Raw genomic sequence first — 13,765 nt, forward strand, 5'->3', positions numbered from 1 at the left:
TGGCTGAATCCAGGCGACACCCTCCCTTCACGGGGTGAGGAGCAGGTTCAGAAGGGTTGGCTGGGGAGGTGGGTGAAGCCCCCTGAGCTGTTCCCCCTCCTGCAGGCAGCAAAGCAGCAGCTGGGCCGGTGTTTATCCTGCCCTGGGCCGGTGTTCATCCTGCCCTGGGCCGGTGTTCATCCTGCCCTGGGCCGTGGAAGGGCTGTGATCCAAGCAGGGAAGGTGTTGTTACTCCACTCCCAAGCACACGTCATGTGCCAAGACCATCCATCCACCACTGCAAATCCCGGCCCCAGCTGACCCGGAATCTCGCTGCCTGGGAGGGAACCAGCACCTCCCGAAGCTGCAGAAGTCACTATGCCATGGCAGGTGGTATTTTCACCAGGAGTAGCTTTTCCTCTCTGCTTGGCTGAGGCAGGGAGGAGAATCCACACTGCAAGAAAGACCCTGACCCATAGAAACCCCACTGGATTTGTATTCTCTGTATTTTTCGTGCACCCAAGAATTTTTCCACCCACAGGTATCTTCTGGATCTGGCAGCAGCCAGGTTTTATTTCCCAGAGGAGCTCATATTGTATTCTAGGCCTTTTTTTCTACCAATTTTGTAATCATCAGGTTTAATTTTATATTTGGTAACATCAATATTGGGAAGTTTTAACCTTTGAGTTATAGTACAGCGATGAGAAAATCCAAGAACTAATGAAAAAATTCTTGCAGGAGTGAATTTGGTTTGGTGGCCAGGCTTTGGTAGTGAGGGGCTCCTGGGGTGGCTTCTGTGAGAAGCTGCTGGAAGCCTCCCTTGTGTCCAGCAGAGCCAATTCCAACCAGCTCCAGGACTGACCCAGCGCTGTCCAAGGCCGAGCCCATCAGAGATGGTGGCAGCACCTCTGGGGAAAACAGATTTAGGAAGTGGGAAAAGACCCTGTGCAGCTGCAGACAGAGAGAGGAGAGAGGATATGAGAGAGAACAGCCCTGCAGACCCCTGGGTCAGTGCGAGAGGAGGGGCAGGAGCTGCTCCAGGCACCAGAACTGAGATTCTCCAGAGATTCCATGGTGCAGCCCGTGGAGAGGCAGCTGTGCCCCTGCAGCCCACAGACCCACCTGCAGCACATGGAGGAGACCACGCTGGAGCTGGGGGATGCCCAAAGCACCTTGTGACCCTGTGGAAAGGATGTCCTCGCTGGAGCAGAGTCCTGGCAGGACCTGTGGATCTGTGGGGGAGCGAGCCCACACTGGAGCAGGTTCCTGGCCCACTCTGGAGCTGTATCCATCATAGCCCACATATCTGCCCAGCTGTTGGACTTCAAGAAGCACTTCTTGGGTACCAAAACTGGAGCCAGGTGAGGCTGTGCTGTGTCCCTTCATTCTGCCTGACTCAGCGTGGCTTCAGTGTCTGCACATCCCTGGCTGTGGTGATGTTGGCAGACATTGACTCGTTAGCAGCGAGACTCGTTAGAACTGGGGCCTTGGGGGATGTTTTCATGCAATCCTAGAATGGTTTGGGTTGGAAGGAACCTTAAAGATCATTCATTTCCCTCCCCCTGCCATGGACAGGGACACCTTCCACTATCCCAGGTTGCTCCACATCCCGTCCAACCTGGCCTTGGACACTTCCAGGGATGGGGCAGGTGGGTCACCTAAATGTGTTATGAGGGAGGAGATCATGGAGCAGCTGCCATGACCCTGCTTTTGGAGCTGGCTCTGCTCATCCCTTTGGATGAGTTACAGCAGAGCATTGGCAGGTCTTCGTTTTGGGTGGAAAAAGGCTTTTTTTGAGGATTATTTAAGAACAGGTTTTATGACGAAGGTCTGTGCTCTGCAAGCACCGAGCAAGCCAAGCCAAGCCAAGCCAAGCCAAGCAGCCCAAGCCAAGTTGTCCTCACTGCTGTTGTGTTGGAGAAACAATCTCTATTAACAACTTGACTTGGCAGTTTAACGTTTTGGGGAAAGAAATATTTTTATTCTCCCACCAGGCCCTTCTCCAGCCATTATTGGCTACTGCTTTCCTGCATGAACAATTTAACCCCTGTGATGTTCAGGGCACTGGACAAAAGTAAATTCAGTAAAATTTACCCTTTTCCTGATAAAGTGCATGGATTCTGTGATCTAGGTGGGAAAACCACAGGATTTTACATATTTCTCTTTTTTTTTTTTTTTTTTTTAAAGCCCTTCACAATACAATTAAAGAAACCATGTTGCCACAGGACTGGAGAAAAAGTCCTTTTGTTGCTTGAAAACCGGTGAAAAAGAAAGAAAGTGAGAGGTTTCAGTGGTCATTTCTCAGGATGGAAATGAGTCCATGGTGTGGTACAGCAGAGATCGAGTCCAGGGTTTTTCAACATCCTCACCCACAGCCTGGAGGAGCAAGAGCAGCCCCACATCTCCCTTTCTGCATGAGAGCTCTTCTGAGGGCATCACTGATGGCAAGAAACTCCGAAAGGCTCTTAAAAAATGGAGAAGCAGAGAAGAAAGTTTCAAATGAGCTTTGGTACAGGAATACACAGAATAAAGCATCTGGAGGACAAGGATTTGAACAATTCTCGTGCTACGCCAAGGCTGGAACGGGCACCATGAGCTGAGATCTTTGACTGCCCCCAGAAGCCACTGGCCCAGCGTGTGGCCAAGGTGTGTTCAAGGTGGCAGCTAAAAAGAGACAAGAAGCTGTTACTTCTCAGCCCTTCCTGAGTACATCCAATGCTCAAGGTATCACTTTGCTGCTGCAGGAAACCCTGATGCATCCTCGTTTCGATCTCCAAGAGGAGAGTGGTGGTGTTGGAGAAGAAGCAAGAACAATTAAATGACCACTGGGGTGGGGCAGCTGCTTCACAAGGTGAGATGGCAGCTCAGGATTGTTCATCCTGGAGAAGGGAAGGCTCTTGGGAGCTTATGAACCAGGGGCAGCAAATCCTGAAGGTGATGAGGTCAGTGAATGTAAGATTATTGATCAAATTACAGAGATCGTGGAATCCTATGGTTTGGGTTGGAAGAGTCCTTAAAGCTCATCCCATTCCACCCCCTTGCTGTGGGTGGGGACACCTCCCACTAGACCAGGTTGCTCCAAAGCTGGTCTTGGAATGTTACCTCCTTTTGCTGCTGGAAAAGACCAACAGGTTTGATAAACTCACAGAAAAAGGGGGCAGTTACTGGACCAGACTCTCCCAAACGCAGCGAGATGCACTCGGATCACTGCTCACCACCTGCAGACTCCACCAGTTAGGAGCAATAAAGTTCATCCCTCATCCAATACACAGCCCAAACATGCATTAAATGGTTCCAGAGCGTATTCCTGTGCAAAGTTAAGGATGGAATTCCTGTGACAGCTCCGAAGGGCGTTGGTGTCACCCCTGGGTTTGCCAGGTGTGGAAGCTGCATGGTCTGCCCAGCACGGGGCTGGCAGCTCAAAGGCAGCTTTGCATATCAAAGGAGAATGTGGTAAGAAGCAGCTTTTCATTAGTCAGGAAGTTATAAATTGATACCTTGATTGAAATAATTATCAAGAATTACAGGAAATACCCGGGGATGCATTTATATTCAAGAGAGTCTCCAGGGAGTTGGGGAGACTGCCCCAAATAGGAGTTTCTGTTTGGGGATGCAGCACTGCAAAATGAAGCCCCACCTTTCAAACCCCCCATTATCAGTCCTGCCTTTTACTTATTTTCTTAGAACAAACCAGATTCTTACTTTTTTTCTTCAGATAATCCTGATTTTTAAGGCTGCTGGGGAAATGCTGGAGTTGCAAAGCAGATACATATGAACAGCAGTAATTTCACAGCCCCTTCACTCCCCTCTGGCTTTTAGGTCCCTGGAATCCACAGGGAACTTTCCATCATAACAGGAGTATCCAGAGAAGCTGTGGCTGCCCCTGGATCCCTGGAAGTGCCCAAGGCCAGGTTGGATGAGGCTTGGAGCAGCCTGGGATAGAGGAAGGTGTCCCTGCCCATGGCAAGGGGTGGGAATTGGGGTGGTTTTTAAGGTCCCTTCCAACCCAAACCATTCTGGGATTCTGTGAAATTGGCAACGTGAAAAACAAGAAACCATCTTACTCTGTAAACATTCATATATAGGAAATATCCAGTGAATTTTCCTCCCCTGGCCAAAGCCATGCTAAATAATGCCCCAAACAAACAAACAAACAAAAACAAACAAAAACCAAACAAAAAAATCAAAACAAGAAAAAATCCAGCATGAAGATCTCACAGAATTAGTCTGATTTATATTAGTGCCCCAAACCCCCCTTTAACAGCTGGTATTTGTGCTGAAATATTCAGCAGAGAAGGTTCCCTGCCCATGGCAGGGAGCTGGAGGAGATGACCTTTTAGGGTCCCTTCCAACCCAAGTTATTCCATGATTCTGTGACCCTAAGGACACAGGGGTGAAGTGAAGGCCTCAAAGAGGCGTCTCAGGGTGGAAAGCTCAGTTTTTCAAGGATAAATTCACAGGGGGGTTTGGAAACATGGGCTCTGAGGGCAGACGTGGAAAACAAGACATGGGCACCTTCAGTTTTGTAAGACCCAGATCCAGAAGCTCCAGTCAGGCAAGCTGAAGTTCAAATTAAATTAAGACGCCAGCCAGCTCCTGCTCACATCCCTGCAGCTCCAGCACAGCTGGAAGAGGGAAGATGGCAGGGACAGATGACAAGAAGCCGAAGGAAAGCAGTGCTGGAAGGAGGGAACATTGCTCCAGGAGTTATTTATGATCCGCCGGGACAGCGAGGAGATACACAGCCTGGGACTCCCTGGGGATCTGTCCCAGGCCTGGTACTGCTCAAAATATTTTTTTAATAATTACTTGCATGAATAGAAAATTTGCTTCTTACAGCTGCAAATGATACCAAGCCGGGAGGGACTCGGAGCGCTCGGGAGGACGGGTTGGGACTTCAAAACAATCTTGATGCAGTAGAGAATTAGCCTGGAAAAAAAACTAGTCTGTAATTTAGGAGAAACAAAGGGAAAATGCTGCTTGTGTAAGAGGAGCTGGGCTGCAGAGCACGGCCTGGGAAGGGAATGGGGGAGCAGGGATGAGCAGCCCTCTTTATTCTGAGGGAAAAGCAGCAAACCACAGGCAAGGGCAGGTGAATGTTGCCTGCAGGACACGTGGAGAGGTGATTTACATCCGTGTGGCTCCATGGATCCTCGCCTGGAGTGTGTTGTCTGCATGGATATGGGGATCTGGGAAGGTTGTGGGCTGGGGGTGGAGTTGGTCAATCACAGAAGCTGGAAAAAAAAAAAAAAGAAATCAAAACAAACTCACCTAAACTCCAAAACCCCCTCAAGCTCCCTCAAAATATTCAAAGTTTTTTATTGCAGAGAAGACCAGGTTTGGGCAAGAGCTACCTTGCTGCCTCAGACCTTTAACAAATATTTAAGGTGGTCTTTTCCCTTCTATTTAAATATTTACACGGGCCTGGAGTGACAGGACAAGGGGGAATGGATTCACACTGCCAGAGGGCAGGGCTAGATGGGATATTGGGAAGGAATTCTTCCCTGTGATGGTGCTGAGGGGTTGGAATAGAATTTCCAGAGAAGCTGTGGCTGCCCCTGGATCCCTGGCAGTGTCCAAGGCCAGGTTGGACAGGGCTTGGAGCAGCCTGGGACAGTGGAAGGTGTCCCTGACGTGGCAGGGGGTGCAACTGGATGAGCTTTAATGTGGCTTCCAACCCAAATCTATTTGGGATTCTATGATTTTATTAGAAGGAAAAAAGTCATTCTCTTCCTCTGTGACCAGCAGTGATGGTTCTATGCAACAGAAAAGGAGATTTAATTTAGACAACCAAAAAAAAAAAAAAAAAAAAAGTGGGGGGGTTTGTCTTGGTTTGTTTTTTTGTTTTTTTTTTTTTTTTTTTTACAGAGTGCATAGTTCAGGCAATTTTGGTGCTGGCAATTCAACTGCTCAATATCAGCCCTGAACATTTTTTGTAGGTTGGTTGGACAAGAACTGCTGGGATTTATACAGCTGGAGCTGCTCCTGATTCTGCACAGGAGGAAACTGTGCAGAGCTGCAAAGGTCCCTTTTTGCCATGTTCTCTGGCACAAACTCCTTGTGAAAGGTGTCAGCTCAGAGCTATTCATGGAAATGAAAGATGAGCATGGAATCTATGCAGCTTCCTGCAGAAAGGCAGTAGGAAATCCATTGCTAAAGCTGGGTTTCTCCACCAATATGTGATTTTGGTTACAGACAGCAGTTTTGATAAAACAATTTTGGTTTTTTTGATTTGTTTTCCCTCCTGGTTTAATGGAAAGAAAAGAAGAGAGGTGTATTGCTACACTCATGAAATCAAAAATCACACCAGAGGCACAATGAGGCAGCCTGGGTTTGAGATGATGTGAGCTCATATTCCCAGACTCCCTACTGTTGACCAAATTTTCCTTAGACAGCTCTCATTTCTGTAATAACCAACCCTGCCAAGCCCAGAAGGGAATCACATCTTCACAGAAACTCGTGAGCTCTCAGGAGCAGAGAATGGTCCCAGATGATATTCGGTGGCTTTGGTGGCACAGAGAAACCAACATCCACCTCAAAAGTCTCTGGAAGGGCTCCCACTCACCAGCCCTGCTTCCCACAGATGAGAACATCGAGTCCTTGGTATCCTCCCTCTCTCTTGAGCTTTTTTTGTGCTTAAAATGAACAAGTTTTTGTCATGAGGGAAAGATCTGATCTTTGAAGAAAGGAGAGATAAGGCCGAGGGATCAAGAGCCCATGGGCTGAGGGTGATTCCTGTTTAGCCAGAGGTGAAGAACCTGTAGGTCTGTGTGGAATAGGAGATTTCTAACATGCTCCCTAAAATCATCACAGAATCATGGAATGGTTTGGCTTGGAAGGGCCCTTAAAGATCATCTTGTTCCACCCCCTGCCATGGGCAGGGACACCTTCCACTAATCCCAGACTGCTCCAGGCCCCGTCCAGCCTGGCCTTGGACGCTGCCAGGGATCCAGGAGCAGCCACAGCTGCTCTGGGAAACTTGTTCCAGTGCCTCGCCACCCTCACAGCCAAGACTTTATTCCTAATATCCAATCTAAACCTATTCTCTGTCAGTTTGAAGCCATTCCCCCTTGTCCTGTCACTGCAGACCCTTGAAAACTCTCTCTCCATCTTTCCTGTAGCTCCTCCAGGCACTGGGAGGCCACAATGAGCTCACCCTGGAGCTGCTCTCCTCCAGGCTGAACAATCACAGCCCTTGCAGCCTTTCCTGGGTGCCAAACAGCGATACCACTGGGGAGCAGCAGCTGCTCTGTGCCAGTGACTCCGGGTGACACCAGCAGCTCACAGGGAGGCCCCTGGGCAGCCCCGATCATGGGACACCACAGGGACTGATCAGTCCCCCTCCAGGGGAGACACTGGGAATAAGGGAGATGAAGTGGCAGTGGGTATAAATATGTAAAATTGACATTGCTACTACGCAGACTATTTCGAAAAAATAAATAGTTCTTTATGCCAAACTTGCATTGCTCTCGATGGAATGGGTTCATTCTTTCTCAAACATCCTGCTTCTGCAGGCCCATGAAGCTCTGCTGATTGATTCATCTCACATTGCCAAGAGCCAGCGTGCAACTGCAGCAATCCCTGCTCTCTCCCCTTCACGAGCACCTTCCCAACCCTCCTCATGCTTTTTCATTTGCCAGAATTCATTGGGGTAAAGTTATGCGGATGCTGCCTGAGTGGGTGGCCAAGGCACCAAGGAGAGGGGAAGGATCTTCCTCATCCTCCCTCACAGGGTGCACCATGAGCCGGAAGAAACAGAAACCCCAAGAGGGAGGGCAGCCCCTTCCTGTCTGAGTGAAGGAATTAATTAAGGAGTTTTGCAGCCTGAGGCCAGGACTGGAACATAATGGCAGGGTGGGAGCTACAAGTGTTCACAAGCTGTGTTGAGCTCAGAACTCTCCGTGTCAGAATCCCAGAATCCTTAAGCTTGGAAAAGAGCTCAGAGATCGAGTCCAACCATTACCCCAGCACTGCCGTGTTCACCACAAACCCTGTCCCAGGTGCCACATCCACACAGCTTTTGAGCACTTCCAGGATTGGTGATTCCAGCTCTTCCCTGGGCAGCCTGTTCCAATGCCTGAAAACTCTTTCCATGAAGAAATTTTCCCTGATATCCAATCTACACCTCCCCTGGCCCAGCCTGAGGCCGTTCCCTCTCTCCTGTCCCTGTTCCCTGGGAGCAGAGCCCGACCCCCCCGGCTGCCCCCTCCTGTCAGGGACTTGTGCAGAGCCACAAGGTCCCCCCTGAGCCTCCTTTGCTCCAGCCTGAGCCCCTTTCCAGCTCCCTCAGCTGCTCCTGGGGCTCCAGCCCCTTCCCAGCTCCGTTCCCTTCTCTGGACACGCTCCAGCTCCTCAATGTTTCGTGTCTTGAGGGGCCCAACATTGCATACAAAATTCCAGGTGCAAAGTCAGACCATTCCTGGGATAAGGACATCACTTTCCTTGAGCTGCACTCCATTCTTGCAAGGACAGACACACAGCATAAACATCAATTAATCCCAAATTAATGCCAATCCCTTCTTCATGCATCCACCATGCACAAATTTATTACCTTCATTAAAAACCTCCCCAAAGCTGCCACAGCTCCGCTGATTTCACACACGCAACCCCATCTGCTTCCCAGGGGTTACATGGCTATGATGAAATTCAGGCCTGGGTCCCTTTAATTGTTCAGATGATTCGTAAGCACTTTTAATGTACCAGGTGGAAAATCATTCCTGTTTCACCACCACCTAAAAAAGAATTATTTACATGGATGTGAAGCAGGGGTGGGGCATGCAGAGCTTGATCTCCTCCTGATTTAAATCCCAGGCAGCGTTCCATTTGGGAATGACACCAGATGGGATTCCAGGGTGCAGCTCAAGGTCATCCAAACACCATGCTCTGCTTTGAACTGTGAGTGGGATCATCAGGAACCACACAAAGCCAGAACAGAAATTTAATCCACTGCCACAGACCCAGGGATCATTGGGAAGAGCACTGGGAATGCTCCTTCCCCTTGAGTTCAAGGACACAAGCAACCCTTGTTTGGAAGTGACAGAGAGGGAAGGAAATCTCTTGGCACAGAGATAGTGTAGAGAAAGTGTGTTTATGCTGTGGCTTTGTAAAGCTGTGCTTTGTAAGCAGCTGTTGGAAAAGAAGATGGTTCATTTAATATTGTCTTATTTTAGACAAGGCACTCACCTGCAACTGGAGACAGAGCCACTCCACTACATCCTGGGGATAACCTATTCCCAAAACAACCCCAGACCTGCACACCAAACCTCGCTTAGAACTTTTTTTTTTTTTGGATGAAATCACTCCTAATTGAGCACTAACTTCACTTCATTGCAGGATTTCAGATCTGTTTTAATCACAAGCAGTCCATGCCTGGGTGTCACCACTCTATTTTTACCAGGCACTGCTCCAGCCCTGCTGTCGGCGCTGGCTCAAGGTGACAGCGTGACCTCCATGGCAGCAGCACCTGAGAGCAGCCCTGGGATCCCCAGGATTGACTCCTGCAGGGAATAGGCTCTGGAAGCATTAAAAACATTGTGTTCTTAAAGAAAGGTTGGTGACTACCCTTAAACATCCTGTTAGGGACGGGATCCTGCCCCTTGACCCCACCCTGCAGTGCTGTGTCCAGCTCTGGGGTCATCAGCACAGGAGGGACCTGGAGCTGCTGGAGATGGTCCAGAGGCGGCCACGGGATTGTTCCAAGGGCTGGAGCCCCTCTGCTCTGGAGCCAGGCTGGGAGAACTGGGAATGTTCCCCTGGAGAAGGGAAGGCTCCAGGGAGAGCTCAGAGCTCCTTGCAGGGCCTAAAGGGGCTCCAGGAGAGCTGGAGAAGGACTTTGGACAAGGGATGGAGGGACAGGACACAGGGAATGGCTTCCCGCTGAAAGAGGAAGGGGTTAGATGAGACATTGGGAAGAAATTCCTAATTTTCTCTGCACTGGCACAAGAGTCCCAGAGAAGCTGTGGCTACCCCTGGATCCCTGGAAGTGGCCAAGGCCAGGTTGGACAGGGCGTGGAGCAGCCTGGGATAGTGGAAGGTGTTCGTGCCCATGGCAGGGGGTGGCCCTGGATGGGCTTTAAGGTCCCTTTTAAGGTCTCTTCCAACCAAGTCATTCCATGATAAGCAGCTGGTTTGTGCTGCCCTAGGACACAGGAGCTTGTCCAATACTTCACTCTTCTATCTGATCTCTGTGGTGGTGCCATTCCCCCTCCAAGGTCAGGAAGTGTCAGGTTATCCAGACCACACCGAAGACAAGGAACCACCTTTCCCTCATCCTTTTCACCTCAGACCAAAGCAGTTCATCTTTCCCTCACAGCAAAGCCAGTAATTCCACTGAAATCCAGCTTCTGTGGAACAGAAGGTCTGAAAGACTAATGGATCAGTCTGCAAGCCACTACATCTGCTGCCATGGACTAATACCACATTTCCAATATGCTAAGGCAGTGATGTAGGAATGTGTATTTGGGAAAGAAGGTTTAGCAGAGTCGATAAGCTCAGCCCATTCCCAGATTTCCGTGGAGATCTGTTAAGTGTTTCTCTTCACCAAGGAGAGGAACCTTTTATAGATCTCGAGGAAACAGCGAGACATCAAATCACTTGGAAATTTCAAAATATTTGTTCCTCCAATGACTGTTATGTAAACCCAGAGTCTTGCTGAGAATCATTCCCCTATGTAGGTCAGGAAAAGGAAAAGCAACTTTGTGTCTGAGTCTTGCAAGGGACAAACGTGGATACTGAAAGTGTATTTTTAATATTCCTGCCTGTTTCCTTCAAGCAGCACCACAGATTTTTCCAGATGTAGAGAAAACAGCATTTGCAGATATGTACAAAAGTTTATTTTACAAACAGCAACTACTTTGGAATAACAAAATTGCAAAAACATAGAGCAGCGTTAGAAAACCAGCTCAGGGGGACATTTTCTATCTGAAGCACAATTTAACAGAATTCACTAAGTAAAAATACCCCCAACCCTTCCCTCAACCCCTTCCCAACCATTCTCTAAGTGATGGAATTTCTTTATAAACCTTTGACTAAAGATATGAAAGACTTTAGTGACAGTGCAGTAATTTTTGATAACTACAGTTCATTATTTGACCATCTTTCTATTATCTTTTCCTGGCCTTAAAGAGTCAAACCACATCTGAAACCACAATAAAAATCTGATTCTGGAGCAATATTTTCACTAATAGGTATAGAGTATAATGGCTACAATTGTAGATTTTGTTACACCATGAACTCTCTAGTTCTATTTTCTTAGTAAGAGAAAAACAAGTTACAAATGTACTGAAAATGATGAAACTACAACAAATACCACTGAAATATTTGTTCAGGACTCTGAGATGGCTGCTGCTGTTAGAAATATGTCTGTAAGCGTCTCCTGACTTGGGTATTAAATGTATTTAATGCTAAAGGGCGGGAAGGTTGCGTGCACACACTTTGTCACTAAACTCTAAGTGTAGGAAAGGGGTAAGAGGAGAGTTTTGGGTACTGCTAGAAAAGTGGAAAAACTCCACGGCCAATTCAGTTTCAGGAACGTGCTGTGGGTGGACAGAAATGGAGGGACTCATCACCATCTCCCTTTGAACTTGCTTTCCATGTTTCACAAGTGTACCAAAAAAAATCATCTAACTCGGGAGAGCTTAATTCAATCAAAGAGAGAACGAATTGATGCCTAAGCGAGAAATTACCACTTTTAATTTTCAAAGCTACTGGGTCCTGATGAGATTAAGAAAAATAACTTCCAACATTTGAAAATGAGAAAATGAAAGCATCTCCAGACATTACAGAAAATCAGTAATGGAAACTGTTATGGTACAACAGTGCTCGTTAGCTCTAATCAAACCTCATTTGTTTTGTCTCTACAGACCCCAATTTTCAGGTTACATTATGCCATTAAAAATTCTGGTCCTCAGTACCCAACTTTCTAAACCCCCCCAAAAAAACTTTACAAATTATTTTAAATCAACTCAATCAGAATATCGCAAGAATTACTCAATGGTCTTCAGCTTGAATCTATTTATTTTTTTGCAAACCATTTACCTGTAACACAAGAGTCGTTTTTGGTATTAAACTTTACTTGGAAAGTATTGTCCATGCTTTTCAGGAGGCATCCCAGTATTTCTGTAGTCCTGCTTTACCAAGATATAGTTCAGTATCTGCAGTATCAGTATCTGGTATTCCCTATGGTGAGTGGGATACAGCTACAAACGTTTTATAAAGGAACCTTTCTGGCTGGTTTTCTCAAAAACTTACCATCATGTCAGCTTTTAAAGAGTGCTTTGGATAAACTCATGACACACTCATGGTTTACAACGTTCCAAATGTGCTGGAGGATGCCAAGCACTGAAATAGGAACTGAAATCAAAGTCAGGAAGTGTTCAGAAACACTTCTTTAGTGTCTGAAGGACGTTGCTGTTTATCACAAAATTCATCTTTTAAACATAAAAAGTTTAGACAAGTTGGATATTCAGCTCCAAACTCATTCATCACACTTTTGCTCACTGCTTGTCAGTTTGACAATTCCCACTGTGCATCATCTCACCTTTTCCAGCAGAATTCCGGAACATCACAGTTCAGGAGGGATTAAGACAGAGTGGCAGGCTTTGTTTTCCTCGCCTATATCCTGTATAGAATGCAATAATCAACAATCAAGACAGCATGGAAACAGCTTCCAGCAATAAAAAAGCATTTTCATCAACTAGAAATGGCAGCCTTTATAAGAAATTGACTTCACAGTTTCATAGTTGCTAACATATCTTTTCTAAGGTGTTTATAAACAGACTTGAAGACAGTCCTGACTGCTGCACCCAAAAAGTGGTGCCAGCAATTCACCTAAGTGTTATTCATGGCTTGGAAAAGCTGATTCAAGGAAATCCAACGGTTTTTTTTTATTATTAGTCTGTAAAAGTTGCATTTGTCATAAAAAAAATAAAAAATAATATCAGCTGTTGAGCTCAGTCCTTCTCTCTGTAGGCAAGAGAGTTGAGTTCACTGTTAAACGGGGAAGTTTCAGTGAAATCAGCAAACAACCTTCACTTGTGACACTGTCAGAACAGTTTTTTTGAATATAACACTGAAAAAATTCTGGAATACAGTTTCCATCCTCAAAGGAACGTTCTCAGCTGTATCTGCTGCTCTCACTGGGGCTCCTGTTGTTGGAGTAGCTGCGATCGCTGTCGCTGTCGGAGCCGTAGGACCTGCAGGATAAAAAAAATTTAAATGCCTCAAAGATGCAGTTTGAGCCTCAAACTTAAAAATTGCACCACGTAAAAAAATTGGCAAGACAGATACAGATAAGAAAACATACGGGGTGATATTTCTTATAACTAATGTAGTTATTAAAGGATACTCAAAATTGAAATAACCATTAACTTCACATGACGAAAGCTGCATAACTCAACTCGAACTGTTGGTAACTTCTTGCTTTCTCTGCTACAGCTAAAAACCATCCAAAATTAATGTTTTTATAAATGCTAACTGAGCTGACTGAGAAGTGTATTCTAACAAGTGTAATTTTATACTGCAAGCATTTCTCAACTAAGATAATTTCACAAATCCTCGAGCTATGTATTTTATTTTCTTGTTTGAAGGACGGTCTTAAAAATTAGGCCCCATAACCACAACAGAGGTGTGTTTGCGTGTCTGCAGTGTGGAAATTGTACTTAAAATGTTTTGGCTCCTCCAGATGAATTCCAAGCTCAGCACCTGGCCAAATGTCAACACAGAGCCCAGATGGTTTCAAACAAGCCACAGGACACGTTCAAATTACACAGAATAAGCTTTGAGAGAT

The 13,765-nt window shown here is 46.6% G+C and overlaps 1 protein-coding gene and 1 long non-coding RNA gene across 8 annotated transcripts in view; both read right to left on the reverse strand.

Annotated features, from left to right (window-relative positions):
• Positions 1-2,248: 2,248 nt before the first annotated feature.
• LOC309570630 lies at positions 2,249-5,215 on the reverse strand. Its single transcript, XR_014226262.1, has 3 exons — positions 5,111-5,215; positions 4,817-4,908; positions 2,249-2,443 (listed from the first exon to the last, which is right to left on the reverse strand). It is a non-coding gene; the product is annotated as an uncharacterized lncRNA (long non-coding RNA).
• Positions 5,216-10,945: 5,730 nt separating this feature from the next.
• NKTR (natural killer cell triggering receptor) overlaps positions 10,946-13,765 on the reverse strand; it is a 38,228-nt gene continuing 35,408 nt past the window's right edge. For all 7 annotated transcript variants that reach the window (XM_082279786.1, XM_082279789.1, XM_082279792.1 and 4 more), the window contains one exon: positions 10,946-13,172. In XM_082279786.1, coding sequence (XP_082135912.1) covers positions 13,094-13,172 — 79 coding nt within the window. In that variant the 3' untranslated portion in view covers positions 10,946-13,093. The remainder of the gene's footprint in view (positions 13,173-13,765) is intronic.

The sequence above is a fragment of the Coloeus monedula genome, assembly GCF_965178545.1.
Source record: "Coloeus monedula genome assembly, chromosome: 1".
Taxonomy (NCBI): Eukaryota; Metazoa; Chordata; class Aves; order Passeriformes; family Corvidae; genus Coloeus; species Coloeus monedula.